This window comes from Leptonychotes weddellii, chromosome 8 (assembly GCF_054177405.1).
Source record: "Leptonychotes weddellii isolate Sample4059 chromosome 8, ASM5417740v2, whole genome shotgun sequence".
NCBI classification, from domain to species: Eukaryota; Metazoa; Chordata; class Mammalia; order Carnivora; family Phocidae; genus Leptonychotes; species Leptonychotes weddellii.
The window spans coordinates 1,751,164-1,776,182 of record NC_138376.1 but is presented as its reverse complement, the minus strand read 5'-3'; the positions used below and the strand labels follow the sequence as shown (position 1 = coordinate 1,776,182).

The 25,019-nt window shown below is 42.0% G+C and overlaps 1 protein-coding gene across 1 annotated transcript in view; it reads right to left on the bottom strand.

Moving 5' to 3' along the window:
• Positions 1-12,584, bottom strand: part of LOC102725697 (sodium-dependent phosphate transport protein 3) — a 17,832-nt gene extending 5,248 nt beyond the window's left edge. The window contains exons 1-6 of the mRNA XM_081827594.1: positions 12,412-12,584; positions 8,019-8,126; positions 6,346-6,557; positions 4,194-4,427; positions 4,021-4,108; positions 1,255-1,341 (exon numbers count right to left, since the gene is read on the bottom strand). Coding sequence (XP_081683720.1) covers positions 1,255-1,341; positions 4,021-4,108; positions 4,194-4,427; positions 6,346-6,557; positions 8,019-8,046 — 649 coding nt within the window. The 5' untranslated portion in view covers positions 8,047-8,126; positions 12,412-12,584. The remainder of the gene's footprint in view (positions 1-1,254; positions 1,342-4,020; positions 4,109-4,193; positions 4,428-6,345; positions 6,558-8,018; positions 8,127-12,411) is intronic.
• Positions 12,585-25,019: the final 12,435 nt, after the last annotated feature.

Below are 25,019 nucleotides of genomic sequence, written 5' to 3'. Positions count from 1 at the left end.
AGCATGAGAGGGGGGAGGGTCAGAGGGAGAAGCAGGCTCCCCGCCGAGCAGGGAGCCCGACGCGGGACTTGATCCCGGGACTCCAGGATCACGACCTGAGCCGAAGGCAGTCGCTCAACCGACTGAGCCACCCAGGCGCCCCTACAAATCGCCTTTTAAAAGCTCTCCAGATACCACCTCTCAAATTTAGAGTGCCATTTGTCAACGTCAGAGCCCTTTGGAGAGAACTGAGCATGAATGTACCATTGCACAGCTGGTTAATTACTCTTAGGACTCCAGTGGTTTATAGTGTTATGTGTCATTAACAGCAATTTCTTATTACACACGTTACTGTCTTATTTTGGAAGATCTGAGTAGTCAGGATTGGAGAACACAGGAGTCATACACACACGAAACAACCTGCCAGAAAATCAGGGTGGCAAAGCAAAATTTCCAGCACATTTGCAAAAGACAATGTTATTTGTATTCAAACAATACGTTCATTATGAATTTCCAGAAGAAATATTTCTTGACAATACCTGATTAACACGTGTGGACCAAAGATGACCTGGGATTAACATCATTAATGAGAGAGCCATACAAGCCAGAACCATATTGAATGACATCATTTGGTTATAACAATAGAACAGAAATGTGTCTCATTGCTGAGATCTGTCATTTGAAGAAGGTAAAAGACTGCATCTGATGTGATAAGCCCCGGAAGTTTCCCTAGGGAAGGATGCATTTTTTTTTTAAGTAGGCTCCACAACCAGCATGGAGCCCAGTGAGGGGCTCAAACTCACGACCATGAGATCAAGATCTGAGCCAAGAACAAGAGTCAGACAATTAACCGACTGAGCCACCCAGGCGCCCCTGGAAGGGTGCATTTAAATGAGCTTTGCAAGATTTGCCTGGTAGAGCATAGGTTAAGGGCATCTTGGCAGAAATAATAATTACAATAAAATATGAAGGCATGTTTAACGTGTATTCCACCAACTTTTGGTGACACTGACATTTTAACCACAAGGCAACTAGACCTGGCATTTCAGATGTGGGTGGTGGAGATTCTACAGAAGATGCCTGGGGTGGGAGGGGAAGGCTGCATTCCCAGTTCCTCAAACGTCAACACCACACAGAGTCATCTCCTAGATTGGAGGGAGGGAGCTACCAATCTTCAACGTTCTCTCTCACATGGGAATGGGTGACAGGTAATGTGGGCATCCAACCAAACGGCTGGCAAACAGAGGGCTTGGGATTCAGGGGAAAATGACTCACCAAAGATGTAGAAGATAAAAGGCCAGCCCAAGGCCTGTGAGATTAGTCCCCCCACGCAGAGGATGATGAAGGACCCAAACGCTGCCCCTGAAGAGAAGAGGGACAAAAAAGGCACGTTATGAAGACAGCAAAGTGCTGAGATTGAGTGGCCTCCCTGGACATTGTCCCAACAGAGTGGAGGCAGACGTAGAATTACTGAGTGAGGAGAGTATTTCTTCCTGTTCACAGATCTCCCCTAGTAACATCATGTGAAGTACTTAGAATTGATAAACAAGAATGGTATGCCTCCTGACACTTCAAGAGCTCCTTAACACCAATGAGCCCAGTACAAATCCCTTAGTTTGTCATAGAAACTCTGCAATCATAGCCCACCAGTATTTCCTTAGAATCAGAGTTGCATTCTGGCAGGGTGCAATATGAGGTTGAGGACAGGAAAGAAAAGTCTTACACAGATTAATAAGATACAGTCTCTGACCTCAAGGAGACTTCAGTCCAGCTGGAGAGAAAAGCATGAGCCAAATTCACTATTACAAATATAATATAATGTAGACTTTGGAATTTGAACATATTTAACAGAGATCCACAATAAGAAACGCATTTTACATGGCAACACTAAACATACACAAATACATACACATGCATAAAACTCAAACAAAAGTTTCATGAGTCAATACTTAGACTCACCATGTGTAATGCACTCCAACATTTTCTGTTCTATTCTATTTTGTTTTTAAATACTGGTTTTGACCCACTACATTAATTTTATGACCCCTGTATGGGTCCCAATCTGCACTTCGGGGGAAAAGAAGGATGTGGAATACAGCTACAATAATCAACTACACTATGCTATGGATGTATACAAGAGGAGAGTGTTGAAGTTGACAATGAGGCTTACAAATTGTTTACATGAGCTAAGCAGTGAAATGGATGGATTTTGGGTAAAAGAAGCTAGGAGTAGAGGACCTTCCAGGAAAATGGGCCAGGATGGGAGAGCCAGAGAGAAGGTAAGTGCAGATTGTAGGTGGTGTGACGTGAGCCTTGCTTACAGAGGGATGCTGAGTGGCAAAGCAGATTGGGACCATATAGCAGCCGATCTTTGTATCCACGCAATAAGGAGATCCATTTTTGTCTGCAGTCATGGAGGAACGCATTGAAGTCCAAGCAAGTGAGCAAAGATGCCTTATCTGTGCTTTAAGGAGGTAACTTGGCTTTGATGGGAAGAGAAGTCTGCAGGGAACAAAGCTGAGGAGAGAGAAGACTAGCTGAGAGTGATGTGGTTTTGGAATATAGGTGAGGTTCGGTGGGGTGAGGTCTGGAGCCGATGACCAACAAAGAATTCTTGAGACGTCTTTGGTGCAAAATGGTGGTTTATTAAAGCCTGGGGACAGGACCCGTGGGCAGGAAGAGCTGCTGCCCTGGGGTTGGGAGGGGAGGCTGATTATATACTGTGGGGCTGGGTGAGGTGAGGCAAAGGGAGGTTTTCAAAAGGACTTTCATATGCTAAAGAGGACCAACCAGATACCAGAGACCTTGCCATTGTCAAGTCAAGGTTGTTTTTCCTCCTCTAGCAAGGCGTTAACATTAAGATAGTTGGGGGCTTCCTGGAAGAATATCACACATATCCCACCCAGGAGTGGGAGTTGTGGGCTGTCAGCTTGTGCTTTGTCCTCCGCTAGCCTTCTGCTCCCTCATCAAGAGCATTTATAGATAGAGAAGACAGGACAACTGCAATGGAAGGAGCCAGAACGCAGGAGGTTTGCTTTGGAGTAAAAAGCATCTGTAGGATGCAGCTGTACATTGGAGCTGGGAGTGAGAGGCTTGAGGGAACCTCACTTCTATTCTGCAAGTATACACTTCCAGTGCTACCAGTTGGGGCAAATGGCAGTGATAAAATCATTTAAGTCCTTGGTGTGATCTGATCACATGCCCTGGAGAGGCAGACGGCGGGGCGACTGAGAGTGCGCTCTGGGGTCAAACTGCCTAGGCTCAGATCTCAGCTCTGTCACAGGCTGGCTATCGGTATTTGGGCAATTTACTTAATTTCTGCATATGTTAATTCCCTCCTTTGTAAAATGAGAGTTTAAAAATTGTTAATTATCAGAGAGGTGCTGTGAAGATTAGCTCAGAATAGCAAAGAGCTCAGAAATCACGTGGGCTCTTTAAACTCAACTTTCCAGCCTGATTTCTCTCCTTACCACTGTGAAATCTGATAGTCTTAATTCTCACGTGTATATCTTTGCCAAAATAGTGTTTATACACCATGGGTAAGTATTATATAAGCTTACTTGATCTTTTTTTTTAAAAGACTTTATTTATTTGAGAGAGAGAGTGTGAGCATGAAGGGGCCAGGGGCAGAGAGAAAGACTTCCCACTGAGCAGAGATCCCTTCAGGGGACTCAATCCCAGGACCCTAAAATCATAACCTGAGCCAAAGGCAGATGCTTAACCATCTCAGCCACCCAGGCGCCCCTAAGTTTACTTGATCTTTTTGCATTTATGCCGATTTAAGTTACAGACATTTTCTGACAATGCTTTGCTGACTACCCAAGCTCACAGTGGCCTCTTGCTTCTGAGCCTTAGTAGATATATGGCACTGACGTATCTTTCTTTCTCTCACAGGTGTTATGTAACTGTCTCACACTGTCAAATTTCTGGGTAGCACTTTCTCCCTCTCCCCCCAAAACATCCCATGCAGAGAAGGGAAGATGCGTCGTCGTCTGGGGGCAAAGCAGATTACAAAGCTGTCATCCATATGCACATCCTTACCTGAGCCCGCAATGCTGGTGAGCTTGCTTCGTTCAAGTGGGGGAGCCCACTTGGCCCAAATTGTAAACTGACCTGTCCATGCCATTCCCTGAAAGGAAAATCATTAAGACCTTTGATCTCCAGTAGAATTAGGGCACCTGTATCCCACTCAGAATGAGAAAGTAGCTGGATACCTGGGCCATGCCCTGGATTGTCCGAATCACAATAACCAAAATCACTCCGAAGTCAGCAGCCAACGGCGTAAAGAGGGTGAGAAGAGAGGAGATCAGCAGACCAGCACCAAGCATCTGCTTTGCTCGAAATATCCCTGCTAAATATCCACTTGGAATCAGAGTCACTATTATCCCATAGCTGATGGAGCTAAAGATGATACCCTGAGTCTCTGGGCTCCATTCATATACAGAGGCCTGGTGGGGGGTGGAGGGGAAGAAAGAAAATTATTTGCTAAGAAGTTCTGTTATGAAAATCTACTTTAAAACCAGTGCTGCTTAGGGTTGGTGGGATTCTAGTATAAAAATCTACTTTTCGGTATTTTTTTTTTGTTTTTTTAAAAGATCTTACTTATTTTCTTTAAAATTTTTTTTTATTTAAGTTCAACTTAATTAACAAATTGTGTATTGTTAGTTTCAGAGATAATTTAGTGATTCATCAGTTGTATTTTTTACAGAACAGATATCCCACCTCTTCCAAACAAACAACCAATTATACCCCTAATCTGCTCCTTTCACAGGGGGAGTAAAATCAAAAGAAATGAAGAAGGAAAGAGATAAAGAAATGAATACACGATAGGAAGATATTAAATGAAAAAAGGCCATTGAGAGATATTTCATCTGAAAAAGAGCTTCCTTTAAATATTTGCTTCTGAGAAAAGTTAGGGGACATGTTGACTCTCATTTCAAAAATTAAAAAAAACACAACTTTACTGACCTCTCATCAAAATTAGTCCTTAAAATCAAGTTTAGGAATTATGGTCTGCCTTGGCAGAGATGACTTCCTAAAACACATATTGCATATTAATAAGATCACATTCTTCTCATGATGTAAGCCAATAAATAATTTTTGGTAGCCTACTAGATATGTGGCATCATGCTATAAACTGAAGTAAAGAAGCAAAAATACATACATATATATATAATATAAACTATTTTTATCCATTTATAATAATTATAAATAATGCAAGATATATGATTCAGGTGAGAATTCAAGTTTGAGGATAAACATCAGTAAAATAGGGACTTTGAGAAGAGGGAAGAACAATTTGCAAAGATCCCAGGAAGGAAGCAATACTTGATCCATCCTTTGAAGAATGACGATGATTTGCACAAAGAGAAATAGGAAGATTCATTTTTATTGAAGAGCAAAAGTGAACTTGTAGCATTTGAAATGATACCAGATGAAGAGAAACTAACCAGGGCTCTGATTTACTCAGAACCTGGGCCACTGAGAGCAGATCTGAATGTGCTGAGAAGTGGGGCCAGATTTTGGAGGAGCAAGCACATCAAGAGAGAAGTTTGGCAACTTGAAGGTATCCTGGAATCTTGAGCATGAGAATGTGAATGTGTAGGATGAATTATGGAGAAAAGACTGGAGGCAGAGAGGTTATTATAAATAAGCTGGGGCCAAGGTAATAAAGTCATGAAATACAAGGGTGACATTAGGAATGTACAGTAAATGATAGTTTAAAGAAAAAATTTAAAAATAAGGTGTAATCATAATTCTCATACAATATTGGGATAAAGATTTTATTTAACTCATTGATTAATAAGGGAATTGGTAAGATGTTACAACTGGTCCAAAGAGAATTCAAAGACCCATAAGTAGGAAGTAATACTGAATTAGATTTTAAATATATGGCAAAATTGGCTTATTCAACTAAGTGGCGAGTGAGGAGAGTATTAATTGATTTTCCACAGGACAAAATTCATTTGCAGAGCCATGGCAAAAATCCCTTGCATTACTATTTGTTATATAGAACTTACAGAGTTGCAGAATGGCCCCAAGACAAGGAAAGGTGCAGAGATCTACATAGAATCTGGCAGAAGGATGTGCTCTGTGCCAAGTTTTTCATGGAAGACACCTAGTATTCTGTTTCTTTGTGGAAGTTTTCACAATTTTTTCTATAGTCCCCCCCACCTTATAATCATAACAATCTCAATGAAGGATTATTTTTATCACAGAGGTAAGAAATCTCTCAAAAACAAAATTCCAGTCTTTTTTCGGTTGGTCATTGAAAATTCATGCTTCTATGCTTCACAGAATCAAGATCCTTCGTTTCAAACTGGGTTTTCCCTCTCGACAAAGAACCTCATTCTCCATGATACTTACCCCTGTATTAAATTCCTTCATGGATCTGCTGGGGTTGTTGAGAGTGTCTGCAAGAGGTCCTTCTGTGGAGGCATTGGGCAGACCATGCTGCTGAGTGCTGTTCACCATGGCGATGATTGCAATGCTCAGACTCACACGCTGGGTTATCATGGTGAAATTTGAGAAGTGCATGATGAGAGCCAGTCCATAGCGTAAGGAACAGAAATCTGGACCTAGAGGACAATATGGAAGCACACAATGAACATCCTGACTGAGGCCATCTTTCTACGTGTCCCATGGCTAAATCTGAAAAAAACATCAGAGACCTCACTCAGCCCCACGGCCTTTTTTCACTGAAATAACCACGACTACATACAACGTTCCTTTGCCATATTCTTTAGTTCGCTGGAAGAGAATCAATCTGGGATCTTACAGTCAAGTAAAGCAAATATGGCCTTTTTTCCCAGAGGTATGGGAAGCAGATGGTAACTACAGGAAAACCTAAGTGAAGGCATTTAGATCACATTGTCCCAAAATAAACTGAATGGGGGAGACAGTGGCAGAGCCGGTGATAAAACCCAAGTCACCCAGCTGCAAGTCAGAAGTCCTGTCTGTTCTGCATATTCATTCACCATAAAGCTTGGAAGTTTATACTTAGAGAACTGCTGTTGCAGGAAGCTAACCAAACCTCCAAGGATTCTCTTTGAAATATTTGAGAGAGAGTGTGTGTAGATGAGCATCTCCACTGATTCCTTGGTCTGATGTTCACTTGGAAACATTTTTGTTGGGTGTCACTAGACCTGACTGCATATGCATTCAGCTCTTAAAAAACTAATGCAGAGAACCATCTTTACTGAGTTTGCAGGTGATACAGTGCTGGACAATTATTCCATATGTTACAAGAACAACACATTTTCTTTAAAGATTTATTTATTTATTTGAGAGAGGAAGGGCAGAGGGAGAAGGAGAGAGAGAAGACTCAAGCAGACTCCCTGCTGAGCGTGGAGCCCGACACGGGGCTCAATCTCAGGACCCTGAGCTGAAATCAAGAGTCAGCCGCCTAACCAACTGAGCCACTCAGGTGTCTCCAAGAATAACACATTTTTTGAAAAGTCCCCACAAAGTGGAACAATGGACCAATATTGCAAGGGTTCCCAAGTGAATGATGGATTCGATTTTTTTTCTGTGAATTTGGAGAACTAGAACTAAGGAGAAATAAAGAGAGGACCTGTGAATAAGCAGATAAAAATATAATGAAAGAAACCATTTTTAATGGCCAAATAGGCTCAATGATAGGATTATTTGCCTGCAAAAGAGTTATTCCTATGCTACTGGAGGATTCCAAGCTCTGGGAAATAGCCAGCCACTTGGCAATAACACTATAGAAGAATTCATACATAGGTTGTTTAAAATGACTTTTTCAAGATTTATTCCATTCCTTATGGCCCAGTATTTATTGGTCATTTGGCTTGATTTCTGATAAGTAACTCAGTGGGGCTCCCTAAACAAAAAAACAACAGGTAACAGAATGAGGGGCTGGAGCTAGTACAATGTTCTATTGAGTCTTTGAGTCTTTATAACGGGTGACATGATTAAAAAAAAAAATTCGGAGGAGAAAGCAAGGAAAAGAACAGCACTGGAGATGAGTGCCCACTCTTCCATGAAGTGCCTGCAAACCAGAGGGGAGGGTTTACCTTTCCTGGTGGAAGACTTCTTGTCCATTTGGCTTCTTTGGGAAATAGTGGCACAGTGTGTGAACTTTCCCTCTGCCCTGAATCTCTTTGACCACGACTGGGTTTTATCTATGGGATGAACAACAGTCCAAAACAAGACACACAAATAACTTTTCATGTGAATGTGGCCTTCTCTGAGTATCAAAGTTTTGATCCAACACAGCTATGTGATTTACATTTTGCAGTACACTCTTGTTAAGCTAACGGAGGACTCGGTTTTTATAAGAAAATCGGGCTATGTGACTTAGAACTGGTTGTTTAAATTCTGCAACTATCCCTTCGCTCATCTGTTCAGTAAGAATCAGCCTCTTTCTGAGTGCTGCCCCAAGAATTGAATGAGAAACTTGCAAACCACAGAGAACTGTGCAAAGGCGAGGAGTACTGTGGCTGCGGGTGGATCAGAGGACAGGAAAGTTAAATAAGCTCAGGAGCTGACAAGAAAGTTCCAGAACACCCTTGCTTTCCTTATGACCGTGTTTCTGTTCCTTCTGGACAACCAGAACAATGCCACATTGGGTCTTCTCTGAACAAGAAGGATGACATTGCGTAACACTTAGGTATACTCATTTGAGGCTCAGAAATGTTTCCTGCTGTCTTTGCTACACACAAATTGGACACTTCATTGGACTGAAAAGTTCTTCAGACCATCTGTAAAATCACAGAGTGGGACTTTCTACTACAATTACAAATAAACCCAGTTCTTTTGACAGGAAAAGCGAATTCATGATCCCCAAGTGGACATGTTTAACTTGATATTTGTATACCGGCCGAACTCTCTTTGCGGATACATACACATTTCTTTTAGGAACAATCCTTATCCTCAGAATACTGTCAGTTTTGCAGCTGTCCCTAAACTGAAGCCTCCATGACTTTATAAATACATGTATCATGCTTATATTTCATCACCCAGAACTTTGCCTTCTTTCTGCACATCAACTTAACAAGAATTATCTGCACCCTTAGGGACGTTCATATTCCATGACTTTAGGACAGAGGCTCATAAGGAACGGTAAGATGAAGAGTTTTGTCCAAAAAATTCTTTGCAGGATTAGTTATTACAGCATAATATTGGAGACAAATTAACCTAACCAAAAGGTTTTTAGTGAGTCAACTTTAATAGATTCTTATGATGGACTTTCTTAAAATAACATCCCCAAGATGTTGACGACTGTGAGGGAAATGCGGGTACTCTCGAGTACAGAGCAGTGGCCGTGCCCGTGTTGATTCCTGCACATGCGCAGAAAAAGAAAAAGATTCACACAAGTACCAGCCGGGGCTAATTCTGGGTTATAGAACACGGTGCTCACATTATTCTTTACGATTTTCCAGATCCACCTAGTGATTTTTTTTTTTTTTTCCAAATCACAGATACTCATTTTATACCCGGAGGAATCTAATTGAAAAAATGGTAATTAGGCTTCGTTAGCATAGACAGGATAGCCTTCTGCTTGCCAAAGTTTCTAGAATTCTAAGAATAAGATCTCCCCCTCGAAGTTTTGAAATTTTCTCATTTGTTTACCCTGACCTAAATAGATGCCCAGTGCCTAAACCAGACAAGGTCAGCACCAGGAAACATGTTGGCTTTTGTCCTGCTGTGGAAGGCTTTCAAGTCTTGCTAACATCTGGATGGTGTCAGAAGCCCAGTTCAGTGCTTTTCACTCAGATCCTAGCTGAAGCACAATGGAAAGGACACCTCGTTTACCTGGAGTTTGGACCACTCTCTAGCTGATTTACCTTGTTAGGTAAATTCCCAAGACTTGCCTAAAGGGAACTTCCTTGCTGTACATGTGACTACTAGTGTCCATACTCCCCTGAAAGCTTTCCCACCAACCTCACCACTCAGTCTGAACTCTAGAGCTGAAAGACACTCCAGAGATCCTCTGGCCCAACTGTTCATTTTGCTGGTGAGAAAATCGGTGTGCAGGATGTCTGAGAGGTTGACTCCCAGTCACATGGTTTACAGAGCCAGCACCAGCTCTCCGGATGGCCAGACTGTTACTTATCCTATCTGTAAATACACTTTCCCTTTATGTTCCTGTTTTAAGCTCAGCTTAGAACACAATAGGGTAGCTTCATTTTGAGATATTCTACAGAAGAATTCATATGGCTTTAAATGGTTTTAAACATTTATTCCAGAAGGAAATTTGATGATGAAAATACTTTCAAGTGGAGCTTTGAATATTGAAGAGAAGAAAAATGACTAGTTTTTCTTGCTTTTTGTTTGTTTGTTTGTTTGCTAGTGGAATTGTATCACAGACCTGTCACTTCAGCTGTCCTCCTTCCACTTGTTGCCATCCCTACCTTAGTTTTATGATTTCACATACTGTTTTGAATTTTGTCTCAATAGCTGATTTCACTTATTAATTTCCTATTTCCTTTGCATGGGACAAAGAGAGAAATTGGGCAGACATCCCAAACTACTCTACACTAGGGTCTCTCAGTGATGTAATAATGAAAACTACTTTCCCAAAATAATCACAGAAGCATATGAAATGCTGGGGTCTGAGCCTTATCATGACTGATATGAACTCAGAGACAGTGGGTTGAGTCTTAGTCCAGTTGTAAACAGTTAAGGACCTTCCCATTCAGGAGTGACACTTCTAAAAACTAGTGAGTCCTAGCACCAAAGCTCTAAGTAAATATAGAAAAATTGAATAGACAGTAAACGAAAGTTCTTCCTTTTAAAAATAATTTGATGATACAGTATAGAGTTGTAGTTGATATAAATTAATAATGTCAACAATATAGTTTATGCAGAAGCAAAAGAGCAGTCTTTTTTCCTATTTGTTTCAGTCTGGAGCCCACTATTTTGTTAGAGTAGTCTTTTTATTGCTCTTAGATTTCCCCTAATCCTCAGCCTGTCTTGCATCATCTCTGTTAGTCGAGTCCCCCAGTTTACTCAGAGTAAATGTTACATGTGGTTGAAGAGTATGAACCTGTAGTTCAAAGGGTATCCAGGGACCAAGCTCTTCTGTGCCATTTACAATCTGGGTAAACCAGATTGTGCATTTTTCATAAGCTACCAGAGCTTTAATTGAACAGGAAATAGAAAAAAAAAAAAAGAGGTAATATGGGGATGATATTACTTCACGGGACAGTTGTGAGTGGAAAAAAAATGGTTTGAAGCATGTCTTCTAAATGTAAAGTATGCATTGTAAACTGTTACTAATAATCAACACTCACAAGATTGGCACTCGGGCCCTCTCAGGTTAATAAGTACAGATTTAGAGCAGATAAAATACATTTCTCTGGAAGTGCTTTTGATTGATTGTTAAATTGGTTTTAAACATGTCCTTTTAAAAGAAGGTTCTTCTGAACTAGAATCCACGAGATGGGGGAAGAAGGGATGCATCTTGCTACAGACATCAGAGAACATGCGAAGAAGCAATGTTTTCAATGTTAGTAAAACTGAGGCCCCTTTTTATCACCTGCCTACCTTTCTGAAAGATTCTACCTTTATTTCTGCCTACCGTGCTGAAATAAAACTTGTTATTCCAGTAGGTCCTTTAAGTCATGCTGTCAATTCACTTATGGATTTAATCATGAAAAAAGAAAAAGAAAAAGTGTATCAAGCACCAATAGTGGGTGATCCTAGAAAGCAGGGTAAGGCCCAAATCAGGGGCAATTGGGTCACTGCCTTGGGGGACTCACAGCTCAGCTCACCAGGAGATCCGCAGGAGTGCCTGTGCTCCTTTCTTCCAAGAGACAACCTCAGGCTTGTCTTTCAGGCCTGTACGAGCCCAACTGTGCTTTGGACCAGGATCTTCTCTGGCAGATTGGGAGAAGGCACCTTCACTGAGTTTGCGCCTAGGGCTTCCTCCCATAGCACCATAATCATAATCTCTCTGGGCACCTTTCCTGAGCTGTCCGATGAGGGCAACTAACTAGGTGAGCTCTACAAGCATACAGGTGTTCTTGCCTTTAATCTTATTCACAACTTCATATTCTCCTTTTCTTGAGAGACAATCTCAAATATACATAGAAATCTGAAAAGACTCATTTGCCACAGTCCCCAAGCCCAAACCTGGTTAGTTCTGATCCAGTATTTTTTCCCACCGTGAAACCCATCCAACTCATCAAGGTGTCACAGCTAATACGGAATCCTCAGAGAATTGCCCAGTGTCCATTGGCCCTTGTGGCCTTTCAAGCCTTGTTCAATTGAATCGATTGAATCGATTGCATGCTTTAGAAAGTCTCTTCTTCATTTTGGAAACAGAAACCATTCCCAGGTGGGAATCCTCAGGCTGCTGTTAACGGTTTTCCTCTGACTTCCCCTCAAACTGTTCCCTCCCTTTAATGGATCTCTGATTGATTAGTAATTATCCTCTGACCCAAAAAGAAGAAAAGCACTTACCTTCACCATTAAACCAGTATTTTAAGCCCTAGACTATAAGGCTCCCTGAAGAAGTTTCTATCCTTTCCTCCCTTTCAAATAATTCCACAGGGTTTCACAAGGATAAGTAATGAGCCATGTGGCAGTCAGACAGCATCAGGTCTGGCCTACATCCTCAGAGCAGAACACCTGAGTCTGACTCTGCTGCTTAATTTTTAACTTCATTTTCAAGTTCTCACTGATAAAATGAGTATCTCAAAAGGTGACATCATGTTTTTCTGCTTTGAACTGTGCATACAACCAAAAAAGTCAACAAACATTTTTCCTGAAAGGAAGGTGGCATGGTTTGGATGAAAGAACAAGGCTCCTGGGATTGAAGAGATGAGGTGAACCCCACCTTCACTTCCTAGTGTTTTCTGCGACCTTGGACAAGTCACTTAATTAACCTCTGTGAATTTCATTAGTAAAGCAAGGGTTATAACACCCAACTCATGGGGTTATTATGCAAATTAAATGAAATACTTATGCTAACTGGTAGTCAGTTGTCAATAAATGAGATGTTTCCACTAAGGGATTCTGCTAAGTCATCTAGACTTTCCTTAAGCTTTTGGTGCCCACTTTCTAATAAACTTTGGCTAATCCGATATCCTTTCATGAAGCTACCCTATGTTGGGGAACGTCATCAAAAACATGTGGCCACCAACTGACCCATGAGCTAGGCTTGGGCACTCAAAGGTTCTTCAGTCTCTCCTCTGTCCCGGGAATGTGGGTCCCACTTGCCTTTTCTGTTCCCAGAGGCTGCTCCAAGGACGTAACCTTGAGATGGTGATGTGGTGTTGAGAACACCTGTAGGATATGTGACTGAGCACAGTTAGGGCCTCTATAAATTTCTAAGATTTGGAGGGTGGGTGCAGAGATCCATTGCTGCCACCCATGATAAGGGTCGTGCCCTTTGCTATTATTAAAATGGCCACCTGCCGACCTGGAGTGACTGCCTCTGTCTTCAGTCTCTCTGTCCTCTGAGTACAGGGGCCAGCTTCCGATTACACTCAGGATGCTCCCAAGAGGGTGGCAAAGCAACACCCTGCACCCTTCCTTCCTGTTTCTTATCTGAGCCTTTCATACTCCAATCTCTGCTTGACTCCTGATTCTTGGGTTATGTCTTATTTATGAATTTTATTTTTTGGTCTGTGGTTGCTACTGGATATTTCCAGCTTGATTCTTGACCCTTATAAAATGAGGTGGGGGCCCGCCCTCTCTCACTTTATCGGCGTCGAACTGCCTTGGTGGAGTTTCCCTGTGGGGTGGGTCTCACCATACTCCCACAAAGAGCCTGCTGGAGCCAACACCCTAGTTTAGCTACTTTGTTTCTTTGTATTAGCTTCCTGTCATTGCTGTAATAAATTAACACAAACTTAGTGACTTAAAACAACACATATTTACTCTTGCAGTTCTGGAGGTCAAAAGTCCAAAATGGGTTTCACTGGGCCAAAAATCAAGGGGTCTACAGGGCCACACTCTCCCTGGAGGCTCTAGGGGAGAACCCATTTCCTTACCTTTTCCAGCTTTTAGAGGTCACCAGCTTTCCTTGGCTCACAGCCCCTTCCTACATCTTTCAAGGCAGCAGTAAAACATCTTCAAATCTTTCTAACTCTGACCCTCCTGCCTCCCTCTTTATAAGGACCCTTGAAATTATATTGGGCTCACTTGGAAAATCCAGGAGAGTCTTCCCATCTCAAAATCCCTAACTTAATCACACAAGGGATGTGCCCTTTGCCACACAAACTAACGTATTCACAGGCTCCAGGGACCAGGATGTAGAAGTCTTTGAGTGGCATTATTCAGCCCACTTTTAAGTCACAGAGGAGTAGCAGGGAGAATTGAAATGATAGTTCCTTCCTCCCTTTAACGAAAATTCTGGTTATTGACTTATTGTAAAGTCATCGAGTACATGATCAGCCAACAAAAATGGTTAAAAAGAAGACATGTGAGGACTTTTCTTTTTTTTGCCTAGTCTGCCCCAAAGACGGTGTGACATTTTCTAATTTGCTTGAGGGCACCGCATGACTTGGCAGTAGTCCTGGTAGAAAAAGTAGCCAAGGGGGGCCTGCGTGGTTCAGTCGGTTGGTTAAGCATCTGCCTTCAGCTCAGGCCATGATCCCGGGGTCCTGGGATCGAGCCCTACGTCGGGCTCTCTGCTCAGCCGGGAGTCTGCTTCTCCCTCTCCCTCTGCAACCCCCCCCCACAGCTTGTGCTTTCTCCCTCTCTCTCAAATAAATAAATAAAATCTTAAAAAAGAAAAGAAAAAGTAGCCAGAAGTGGATTCCCCCCCAAATAGGAGTAAATATACTAAAGGAAAATCCATGGTGTCCAATGCCAAAAGTAAGATTTAAACTATATTCTTCAAGCTGCATATTTTGTTTAAATAGTGTAATCGTATAGTTGAGTTTTGCAAGCTCCCTGAAGGGATCCCCTGTGTTTTTAAAATCTCTATATTCACAGCTCCTGGCACAGTATCTGGCCTATAGTATGTGTTCATTAAACTTTAATTTACTGGTGGATGGATTCTAGAGTCACACTCACCAACAAGAATCAAGATTTCTGTAGCTGGTCCAAGCCCTTCACCTTCCATCATGATTTTCACATAACAAAGTGTTGTTAAATCAACTCCGGGAGCTACATACTAAAAGAACGAGTATCTGTAACTTATGTGTAAATATCAAGAGTAATGTAGCAGAAAAGATCAGAGGTCCTTAGAAAGTTAGGTCTTTCTGGCCTGGCGTTAGCTGTTTCCAATCAGAGCAGTTTCATGCCACACTCTTTTTTGAGAATTTACTATGTTCCAGATGTGGTGCTAGCTTCAGAGAACACCGATTTGTTTAAGACCTGACCCATGACTCCACAGAGGTCGGAGTCCACTGAGTGAGACTATACACAGACAGACAACTGGGGTGAAAAGTGAAGAAAACAAACAAGACACGCATGAATGGAGATACCAGGAAAGAGCAGCTGAGGACCCCACCAACACAGGGGTGTCGGGGGAAGGCTTCCAGGAGGAGGCACGGCTGTGGTCAGTCTTCACAGGTGGTGTGGGTGAGTCAGCGACGTAGGGGAAGGACCTTCTGGAAAGAGCAAAGGCACAGAGGCATTGTGTGGGGAATTGCAATCCTTCAACACGACCAGGGATTAAAGTACAAAGGCACGAAGGGGATTTGGAGAACTGACGGCAAACATGGGAAAGATTTTTTCTTTTAATCAATTGCTTTCCCCAGTAGTAGAAATAACTGGCCAGGAAAGGAAATAGAAAGGCATTTTTAATGTTCTCTAACAAGAAAAACTGCAAAATTTTTCAGAATCTCTTTGAACAAGAAAAGCATGACTCCAAGAAAGAAAACAATAAAATTTTATTAAAGGACATAAGACAAGACCTCGCTAAGTAGAACTATGTACTATATTGCTGGGTGGGAGCACTTAATATCATAAAAATGTTGATCCTCTTGGAATTACTAAATATATTCAGTGAAAATCCAATTCAAAAAAAGGTTAGCGTCTGCCCTGGGCTCATGATCCCAGGTCTGTGATCAAGCCCCGCATCGGGCTCCCTGTGCAGCAGGGAACCTGCTTCTTTTTTTTTTTTTTCTTCTTTTTCAAAGATTCTATTTATTTATTCATGAGAGACAGAGAGAGAGAGAGAGAGGCAGAGGGAGAAGCAGGCTCCCAAGGATCAGGGAGCCTGATGTGGGACTCGATCCCAGGACCCTGGGATCATGACCTGAGCCGAAGGCAGACGCTTAACCATCTGAGCCACCCAGGTGCCCCAGGGAACCTGCTTCTATCTCTCCCTCTGCCTGCCGCTCCCCCTGCTTGTGTGCTCGCACACTTGTGCACTCTCTCTCACTCTCTCTCTGTTAAATAATTAATAAAATCTTAAAAAAAAAAGGAAAACTGGAAGGGCAAACTGGAAAGAGCCTAAAAGCCCATCAATGGGAGACTAACTGAACAGATTGCAATACACCTTTATATCAAAAAAAGTGAGCAACAATTTAAAAGAATGAGTTGCATCTGTACTTTTTGACTTGGATGCTTTTGTATAATGTCATAGAATTTAAGTGAGTAAAGCAGATGCAGAGTACATAGAAAGGGACCCCCATTTTTTTCTAAATATTTACACACGAAAACCCAGTATCTATGCACCTTTGTATGAGATTCTACGAGTCAGACCTGGCTGTTAACTTTGGTTATCTGGTGTGGGTAACTAATGAGTTGGTAAAAGACGCTATAAAACTACACAAAAAGGTGACTACAAAAAATCGGCATTTATAGCCCATGCCCGTAGAATTGTGTGTGTGTAGATGTGCATAAATACACGTGTATGTATTTGTCTGTGTGTGCGCGTGTGTATACTGGTGCATGTATTTCTACGCCCACATGAACACACAGGGGCACAGATGGAAAGAGAGCGAGAGAGTCACAAACAGTTTAAGATAATTAGCGCTGTGGAAAGGGATATGCTTGACTTTCTTACTTAGGTTTTTCCTATATTGTTTAAAGTTTTATACAAAGAGTGTTTATTTATTCTGTAATCAGAAAAAGAAAAAGCCCATTTTGATTTTAGAAACACCCAAAGCACCTAGATCATACACTCCAAGTCAGGGAATAGTGGGAAATCTGGGGGAGAAGTCAGCAAGACCAGGTCGCAAAGACCTTTTATGTAATATTTAGGAGTATGGATTTTATCTTGTGGTTTCTGTACTTCCTCAACACAAAGCTATGCAGACACAGAAATAGGAATGCACGAGCAGTGTAGCCAATGAAAATGGTTAAAAAGAAGACAAATGAGGACTTTTTTTTGCCTAGTTTGCCCAGAAGAAGGCAGGAAAAACACAAAACATTTTTCTGAAGTGCCAGTTTTATGCAGTACTTTGAGGAACATGTTGGTTTACTTTTATTCATTTATTTTTTTAAAAGATTTTATTTATTTATTTGACAGAGAGAGAGAGAGCACAAGCAAGGGGAGCAGCTGAGGGAGAGGGAGAAGCAGGCTCCCCGCTGAGCAAGGAGCCCGATGTGGGACTCAATCCCAGGACCCTGGGATCATGAACTGAGCCGAAGGCAGACGCTTAACCGACCTAGCCACCCAGGCACCTCTTTCTATTTGTTTTATTTATTTATTTATTTATTAAAATGTTTTATTTATTTATTCATGAGAGTCAGAGAGGCAGAGGCAGAGGGAGAAGCAGGCTCCCTGCCTAGCAGGGAGCCCGATGCGGGACTCGATCCCAGGACCCTGGGATCATGACCTGAGCCGAAGGCAGACGCTTAACCATCTGAGCCACCCAGGCACCCTCTTTCTATTTGTTTTAAACAATTTTGGTCAAATGTAAAATTTGCATAAATTCTACAAGGAAAAATATAGAGCCTTGAAAAAGAATCCATGCCAGGCTTTCTTGTGTTACACACCCAGATCCACTCTGTGGTTAAATATCACACCACCTAGTGGGGAAAAAAAAAAAAGTGACTGGGAATGATTAAAATGTTTTAAGCCAGTGTGGGGTATGATCAGGTTTATACTTTTAGGAAGTTTCATCTGGTGGTTATGTCTGATGAATGAGACCATGTACATCCCTAACTGAAAAGTGAGAAACTCAAAGTGGGGGTAACAGAATGAAACCAGACTTTTGTTTCCAAGCAGGAGGCAGATGCAGATAAGGAGTGATGAGGACAAACAAGGGCTGAACCACAGGAGCTTCACATTATGTCATTCCACGTCACTTCCTTAAGTGAACATCATAGAACTTACTCCAATTCTGGCTGCAAAATGACACTGAAGTGGAAAGAAGTTGATAAATAGAGAGGGCTCCAGATCAAGGTCCTCAAGGATTTGAGCAATTGCAAACATTGACCTCAAGTCCACAAAGAAGATATCCCCAGGGGTTCTCCAAGTAGGTAAAGACGAATTATTTCTATAAGGCCATAGGCCTTTGGTTGGGGCCTCGACCTTGGATGTGGTGTGCACCATATGGAAAAGACTCATTTTACCTCGTTGTCCCAGGTGAAAAGGAGGCTATGGAACCTCTTTCTTACCTTTTCCCTAGACCTGCAACCTAATCACAGCCTTTCAGCCCTAAGGCCCCAGATGGCAAGAAGAGACAAAGAGGGACCAACCCAGGGGCACCAAGAAAAGGGCAGCCTTTGCTAGAATTTTAAGATAAAAAGAGACTCTTAAAAGCTACCATGGAAAGCTAACATATTATCTATGAAAGGGACAACTTTTTATCCAAACAACAGATAGGACAGTGGAGGAACACCTTAATAATAAAGTAGAATACAGCAAAAGAGAGGCATAAATCACCTGTATTTGTCCTGCTCAGGGTTTGTGGTGTACTTATGATTTGAGAAATCCATGTCCTTGATTCCAAAAAATTCTCAACTACTATCTCTCCAAATACTTTGTTCTGCTCTTCTGGATCGACCTATGACATGTATACAGAATCCTTTGTCTATCTTTGACTCTTAACTGCATTTTCATATGTTTTTCTTGTCTTTCTGTTCTGTTCAGCATTCTGAGCAAATGCCTCAAAATTTTCTTCCAGTACCATAAGGCAGCACATTTGAAATTTAACATGCATATGAATTACCTGGGGAATTTACGAAAGTGTTAACTATTTCAGTGGCCTGGGGTGGGCCTGAAGTTTCACATTTCTATGAAGCTTCCAGAACGATGCTGATCCTGAAGCTATTAGCCCACTGATACTTTGTGTAGAAATGCTCTTATACTCTCTTCCACTATATTTTGTCTATAATTCAGTCCAGGAATAATATTTAGTCTAAGATTTATGTCAGCAATAAGGTTTCTTTTTTCAAGGCCAATGTTTTTTCTAGTATTTCTAAATTTTTAGAATAGTCCATTTTTCTTATCTAATTTTGACCTATTTCAGTTTCATAATTTCCTGGTGTTTTTAAGTGGAAGTGAATCTTTTATTTCCTTGAGCATTCTAAACATAGTTATCTTTGTCTGTCTTTAAAATTATTTTCATCTAGAATAAATTCGCTTGCCATTTGTTGAGTTTGATCACTGTGTTTTGGGTTTATGTTACTTCACGAATTTTGAAATTTTGGTGTGCAAACCAAATTTCAGTGTTTTTACTTGTCTGTCTCTGAATCTCTCTCCACTTTCTTCTCTCTCTCCCTCAGGGCTTACCTTGTACTGTCTAGGATTTTTTGTGTTGCTTTCACCTGCATTTTAAGGTTCACATTCCAGAACCATGCCAGGTCTTGTCCTAGCATTCGAGGTCTCCCGCCTTGCAATGATATTCTGGCCATCACAAATCTGGTCTCTGATCCTGTAGGCAGCTTGACTGAGATGCTAGCTGCCAGCCTTAGTCTGTATTTGCCTCCCTACCTCTTCAGGACTACATCTTGCTAAGGCCCAAAGCCCTGGACATATGGGGCCACAGACCAGTCTGCAGCCTCCTTCATGATGTGATAGACAGACTCAAAGATGCCTCCATGATCCCTCTCTCTTCATGTCCATGTCTGTGTTCATGTCCTTGAGTATGGATGTGACCTTTGATTTGCTTCTAACCAATGGAATATGAAAAAGGTGATGGGATGTCATTTCCACGATTATATTGTATTATGTTATATTGGCCTCTGTCTTTAACAGGTTTGCCTCTCTGTCTCTCCTTTGCAGGCTCTGAGGAAACCAGTCATTGTATTTAGGAACTCCCACATGGGAAGACACTGTAGACAACCTCTACCAAGAAATTTAACCTTTCAGTTCCGCAGCTGTAAGAAACTGGATTTTGGTAACAACCTGAGTGAGCTTGGAAGTGGCTATTTCCTCCAGTTGTGCTTTCAATGAGACCTCAGAGTCAGTCAATATCTAGATTGCAGTCAGGTAAGACCTTGAAGCAGAGAACCCAGCTAAACCATGCCTCAATTTTGGATTTACAGATGCTGAATAAAAATAAGTATGCATTGTTTTAAGCCTGTAGGACAATTTTGAAAAGCTCTAACATTTGGGTCATCAGAGCCTCGGAAGTACAGGAGAAATAGCACAGAATGGAAAAAAAAAATATTTGAACCAATATTGACTGAAAACATCTCAAATACATTGAAAGACATAAATGTACAGGGTCAAGATAATCAGAAAACTCCAAACAGGATAAAACAAACAAACAAACAAAAATCCATGATAAGGTGGATTGGAAGTACAACAGGCTGGTCTGGAAGTTCTCCTCTCAGTTGCAGAAAGAGAAAAAGATAAAAAATAAGCAAGCAAGCAAACAAACAAACAAAAAACAAATAAACAAGCCATCACAACACAAAGCCATTGGGGTAGAGAGAGATGTAGACCAGACCAAGGGAGTGATAGTGAGATTTCATATACAGAGGGGTGTGTGTGAGAGACAGAGACAGAGACAGAAAGACAGAGCCCTAGTCCCAAAGGGAAGAACCAAGCAGCCTATCTCCTCCTTAGGATCCCTTCATCTCACAGCCTAGAAGGCACAGGGTCCCTACTGAACCTGGGCCCTGGTGATATGGGTCAAAGGTCAATGGGACTTGTGGTTTTTAAAAATTTATTTTGAAATAATTTCAAACTTACAGAAAAATTGCAAGATGAATACAAAGATATCTCCTATACCCTTTACCTAGGTTTGCCAATTGTTAATATCATGCCACATTTGCTTTCTCTCCACCCATGTATCTATCTATTTACAGATCTGTGTCTCTATATATAATTGCTGAAGCATTTGAGGTTAAATGGCACATACCATCCTCTATCCTTAAATATTTTATCTCTAAATTTGAATTTCACTAACTGTCTTAATGATGTGTCTCCTAACGTTCCGCCCTCCCCCCAGTCTGGGATCACACATTGCATTTAGTTGTCATGTTTCTTTAGTCTCTTTTAATCTGGAACTGTTCCTCAGCCTCTTCATCTTTCATGACAATGAGTTCTTAAAGGGTAGAGGCTAGGTGTTCTGTAGATTCATTGAACTCCTAAACCTCACTGCAGAGTGCCCTTGGCGTCCAAAGATGTCTTGGCAGCAGCGTTCAAAACAGGGGGAAGGTCTTAGGAGCCAGAGAAAAGGGATGATCCGAGGGCTGATGGCCTTCTCGTCCCTGCACTGCTGTATCGGGCAAAGAGTTATGGACATGGCAGCACCCCCATGACCCTGAGCGGTGTCGAAGACATTGAGGAGTCTTAGGGGTAAGAGACTCTTGGAAAGGGAGACTGGTCTGAGATTGAATTGGGCGGTACTAAGAGTCAGGGGTGGGCTTTAGTCCATCTCGGGATAGAATCCACCTCAGGGCAGGTTCTGTGTGTAGGTAACAGGTCCCTGGGACCTGAACTTAGGCTGTCTGGGCCCCTTCCAAAGGTGGGGATGGGCGAGAGGTTTGAGGGATGAGCAAACCAAGCAGATTCATTCTTCACCTTCCCCCAGCACCCCAGCTCAGTGGTGGTTATGAGTTCTCCCTCCATGTAAACATCCTATAAAGGAAATGTGCAGGGAGCGGGGAGGAAGGAGACATGAGTTCTGCTAGTTGCCTCACTATGTTGGTCCCAGATTTACTTGAAACCAATCCTCCTCATGGACTCCATGCTCTTGGTTCTGGAACTTCACTGTATTCACATAACATGGAATACTTTTAATGACTCTTGACCTTTTCATATAGAGTCTTTCTGAATTCCTGGCCCCCTTCTTCCCCTGGTGAACTTTCACTTCTCCTTCAGAATGTAACTCAGAGGTTATCAACTCTGCAGAAGTATCCAGATTCTGCCAGGACTTGCATGCTTCTTTTTTTCCCCAGCTTGTTATAGCATGTAGGATATAAGTTTTTTTGTTACATGTTTTAGCTTTCTGGAAACTTTTAGAGGAAACAAATGATCTCTAATATAATTGGTATGTCCCCAGGGTCCAGCCTAGTGTCTGCCATAGAAAAGCTATTCAATAAATGCTTATTGTGTGAATAAATACATTTAAGAATGACTGTTTGGATGTAAATGCCGTTGTTAGCCATTTGAAGTCATCCATAAGAACAGATTAAATTTACAATTGTTTTTAATATTGATCAAAGAAGTAGTTATGCTTTCTTAAAGGCAAAACCATATGGACATAAGACACCAAAAATGCAAGAGTGCCATCTATTGATCAACATGTAAGCAAAGAGGTCACCAAGGTGCCATGTAAAATACATGTAGTTTCAATAATGTGCCTCTTATGTAGCTTATATAAAATGTGAAAGAAAGATGGAAACAAAATTAAGAGATGTTGCTATGGTATTTTCCTGGAAAATATTTTCTTCTAATAATTCATGCAAAATGTAATAATTTTATTTTTTTGTAATGATAATTTAAAATGCCATAACAGTATATCAAGAAACAATAATGTTAAATTATTAAAAGCTTTTTCCACCTCTGCCCTTCCCCCTAGATTAAGAATAAAACTAGGATGCCAATTCTCACAACTTATGTTCAGTATTGTCTGGGAGATGCCAGCCAGTGTAGTATGGGAAGAAAAGTAAAGGTTAATGTTAAATGTTAATGGTCTAAATACTCCAATTAAAAAGCTAAGATTGCTAGAATCAATTAGAAAATGGAAGAACTAAACATGTTTGCTATAAGAGAAACATCTAAAATATAAAAAGAAGGTAGAAAAAATGTACTATATAAACAGTAAGCATAAAAAGACTGGAGTGTCTATATTAATAACAGATAGATTTGAAGACAGAGAGTATTTCCAGAGATAGAGTGATATTTTGTATTGGTAAAAGGGTCAGTTCATCAGGATGATATAACAATCATAAATGTGTATGAGCTTAACAACAGAGCTCCAGGATACATGGAGTAAAAAATGGAAAGAGTAAAAAGGAAAATAAACAATTCTACAATCACAGTTGGAGATTTTAATGCCCTTCTTTCAGTAATGATGGAATAACTAGATAAAATATCAGTAAAGACATAGGAGATCTGAAAAACCCTATCAATCACCTGGAATGAATTGATACTTATAAAACATTATACTGAATATCTGCACCCACTTTCTTTTCAAGTACACATGGTTTTATTCATGATAGACCATATTCTGGACCGTAATACAAGTTAATAAATTTAAAGGGATTTATTTTTTTTTAAAGATTTATTTATTTATTTGAGAGACAGAGAGAGGAGAAAGCACAAGCAGGAGGGGCAAGGAGAGGAAGAGAGAGTCTTAGGCAGACTCCCCACCGAGGGTGGAGCCTGATGTGGGGCTCAATCTCACAACCCTGAGATCGGGACCTAACCCAAAACCAAGAGTCAGTTGCTTGAAATAGAGCACTGTAAGAGGGATCAGAAATGGAGAGGGGTGCATTTATAAATAAGTGGTCAGAGTAAGCCTCATTGAGAAGGGATATCTGAAGCTGAGGGAAGGCACCCTGGGGTTACGTGAAGGACAACCATTCCCCAAAGAGGCCACACTCAGAGTGCATGCCTTTTAAAGGAGACTACAGTGACCCAGAGTCACAGGGTTGAGTTTAGCCTCACTTATTGGAGGAGATGCATTTCCCCATGGGGCAACTCCTATGGGTCCCTCTCTAGGCCCATATTTGGGGGGCATATCTCTGAAGGCTCATCTGCATTCCCCTTCTCTTCTAACACTGCAGCTCTCTCCGGGAACTAGTCCTTCCTTCATGCAACAGGAAAGAGGCGCAAGGTGGGGCAAGCTGTCAAGACAGACTGTCATGAGGCTGTAGCTTTTCTCTTGCTGTTATTCATAGTAGCGGCAGTTTGTTTTCTTTTTGGTGTTCATTGGCTTCCTTTTCCTGATCCTTTGACAGGACAAGTTTGGGATGAGCTCTGCCTGGGTCCAGAGTCACATCCATGACAGCGAAAGTCATGGGGATCTGCCAGCATGCGTCATGGGATCAGGGATTCAGGGCCTCATTCTGCGTCTCCTGTCTGTGTGCCGGTTGCCTCAGGAGCAGCTATGTCCTGTGCTGGGCGCAGGGCCTGACACCACCAACGTGGCAGCAGGGCACCATGAGCCATGGGTGGCAAAATAACGAAGGCTCTGTGGGCGGCCCAGAGAGCACAGTGCTTAAGAGAGACCCCTGTCTGGGAAGGGAAAAGAGGAGTCCCACAGTTTGGGACCGGCAGGACCTTGGCTGGGCGAGGTCCCCCGCCCCATAGCCTGTCCTCCATTGTGCAGGCACCGTGCCGGCCCCAGCTGAGGCCACTCTCGGCTGCGCCATCGCGGGCTCCCGTCTGCAGGCCTGGGCCGCTGCCTCTGGCCGTGGAGAAGCGTCGTATTTGAATCCTCCAAGGGCCGCCGAGGGGGGAAAGGAGACACAGCGGGGGACAGAGAAGTGGGGCTGGCGTGGGCAGACTTGGGGACACCCACAACTCTGCTACTGCCACCCCTTCTCCCCACGCCCTTCAGCAGGAAGAGAAGTGCACGCGACCTAAAAACAGCACCACACAAACATCGGCCCCGAAGGCTACAGATCCCAAAGGGGGTTGGTGGCAAAATAGAAAGATCTTGACTCTCTGCGGGCTTCCTGATTTGAGATCCTCTGTGCTAAGGTCACAAATGGTTGAGGAGGTTATTCATTTGTCCTGTCTCTTTATTGCTGTCAAAGAA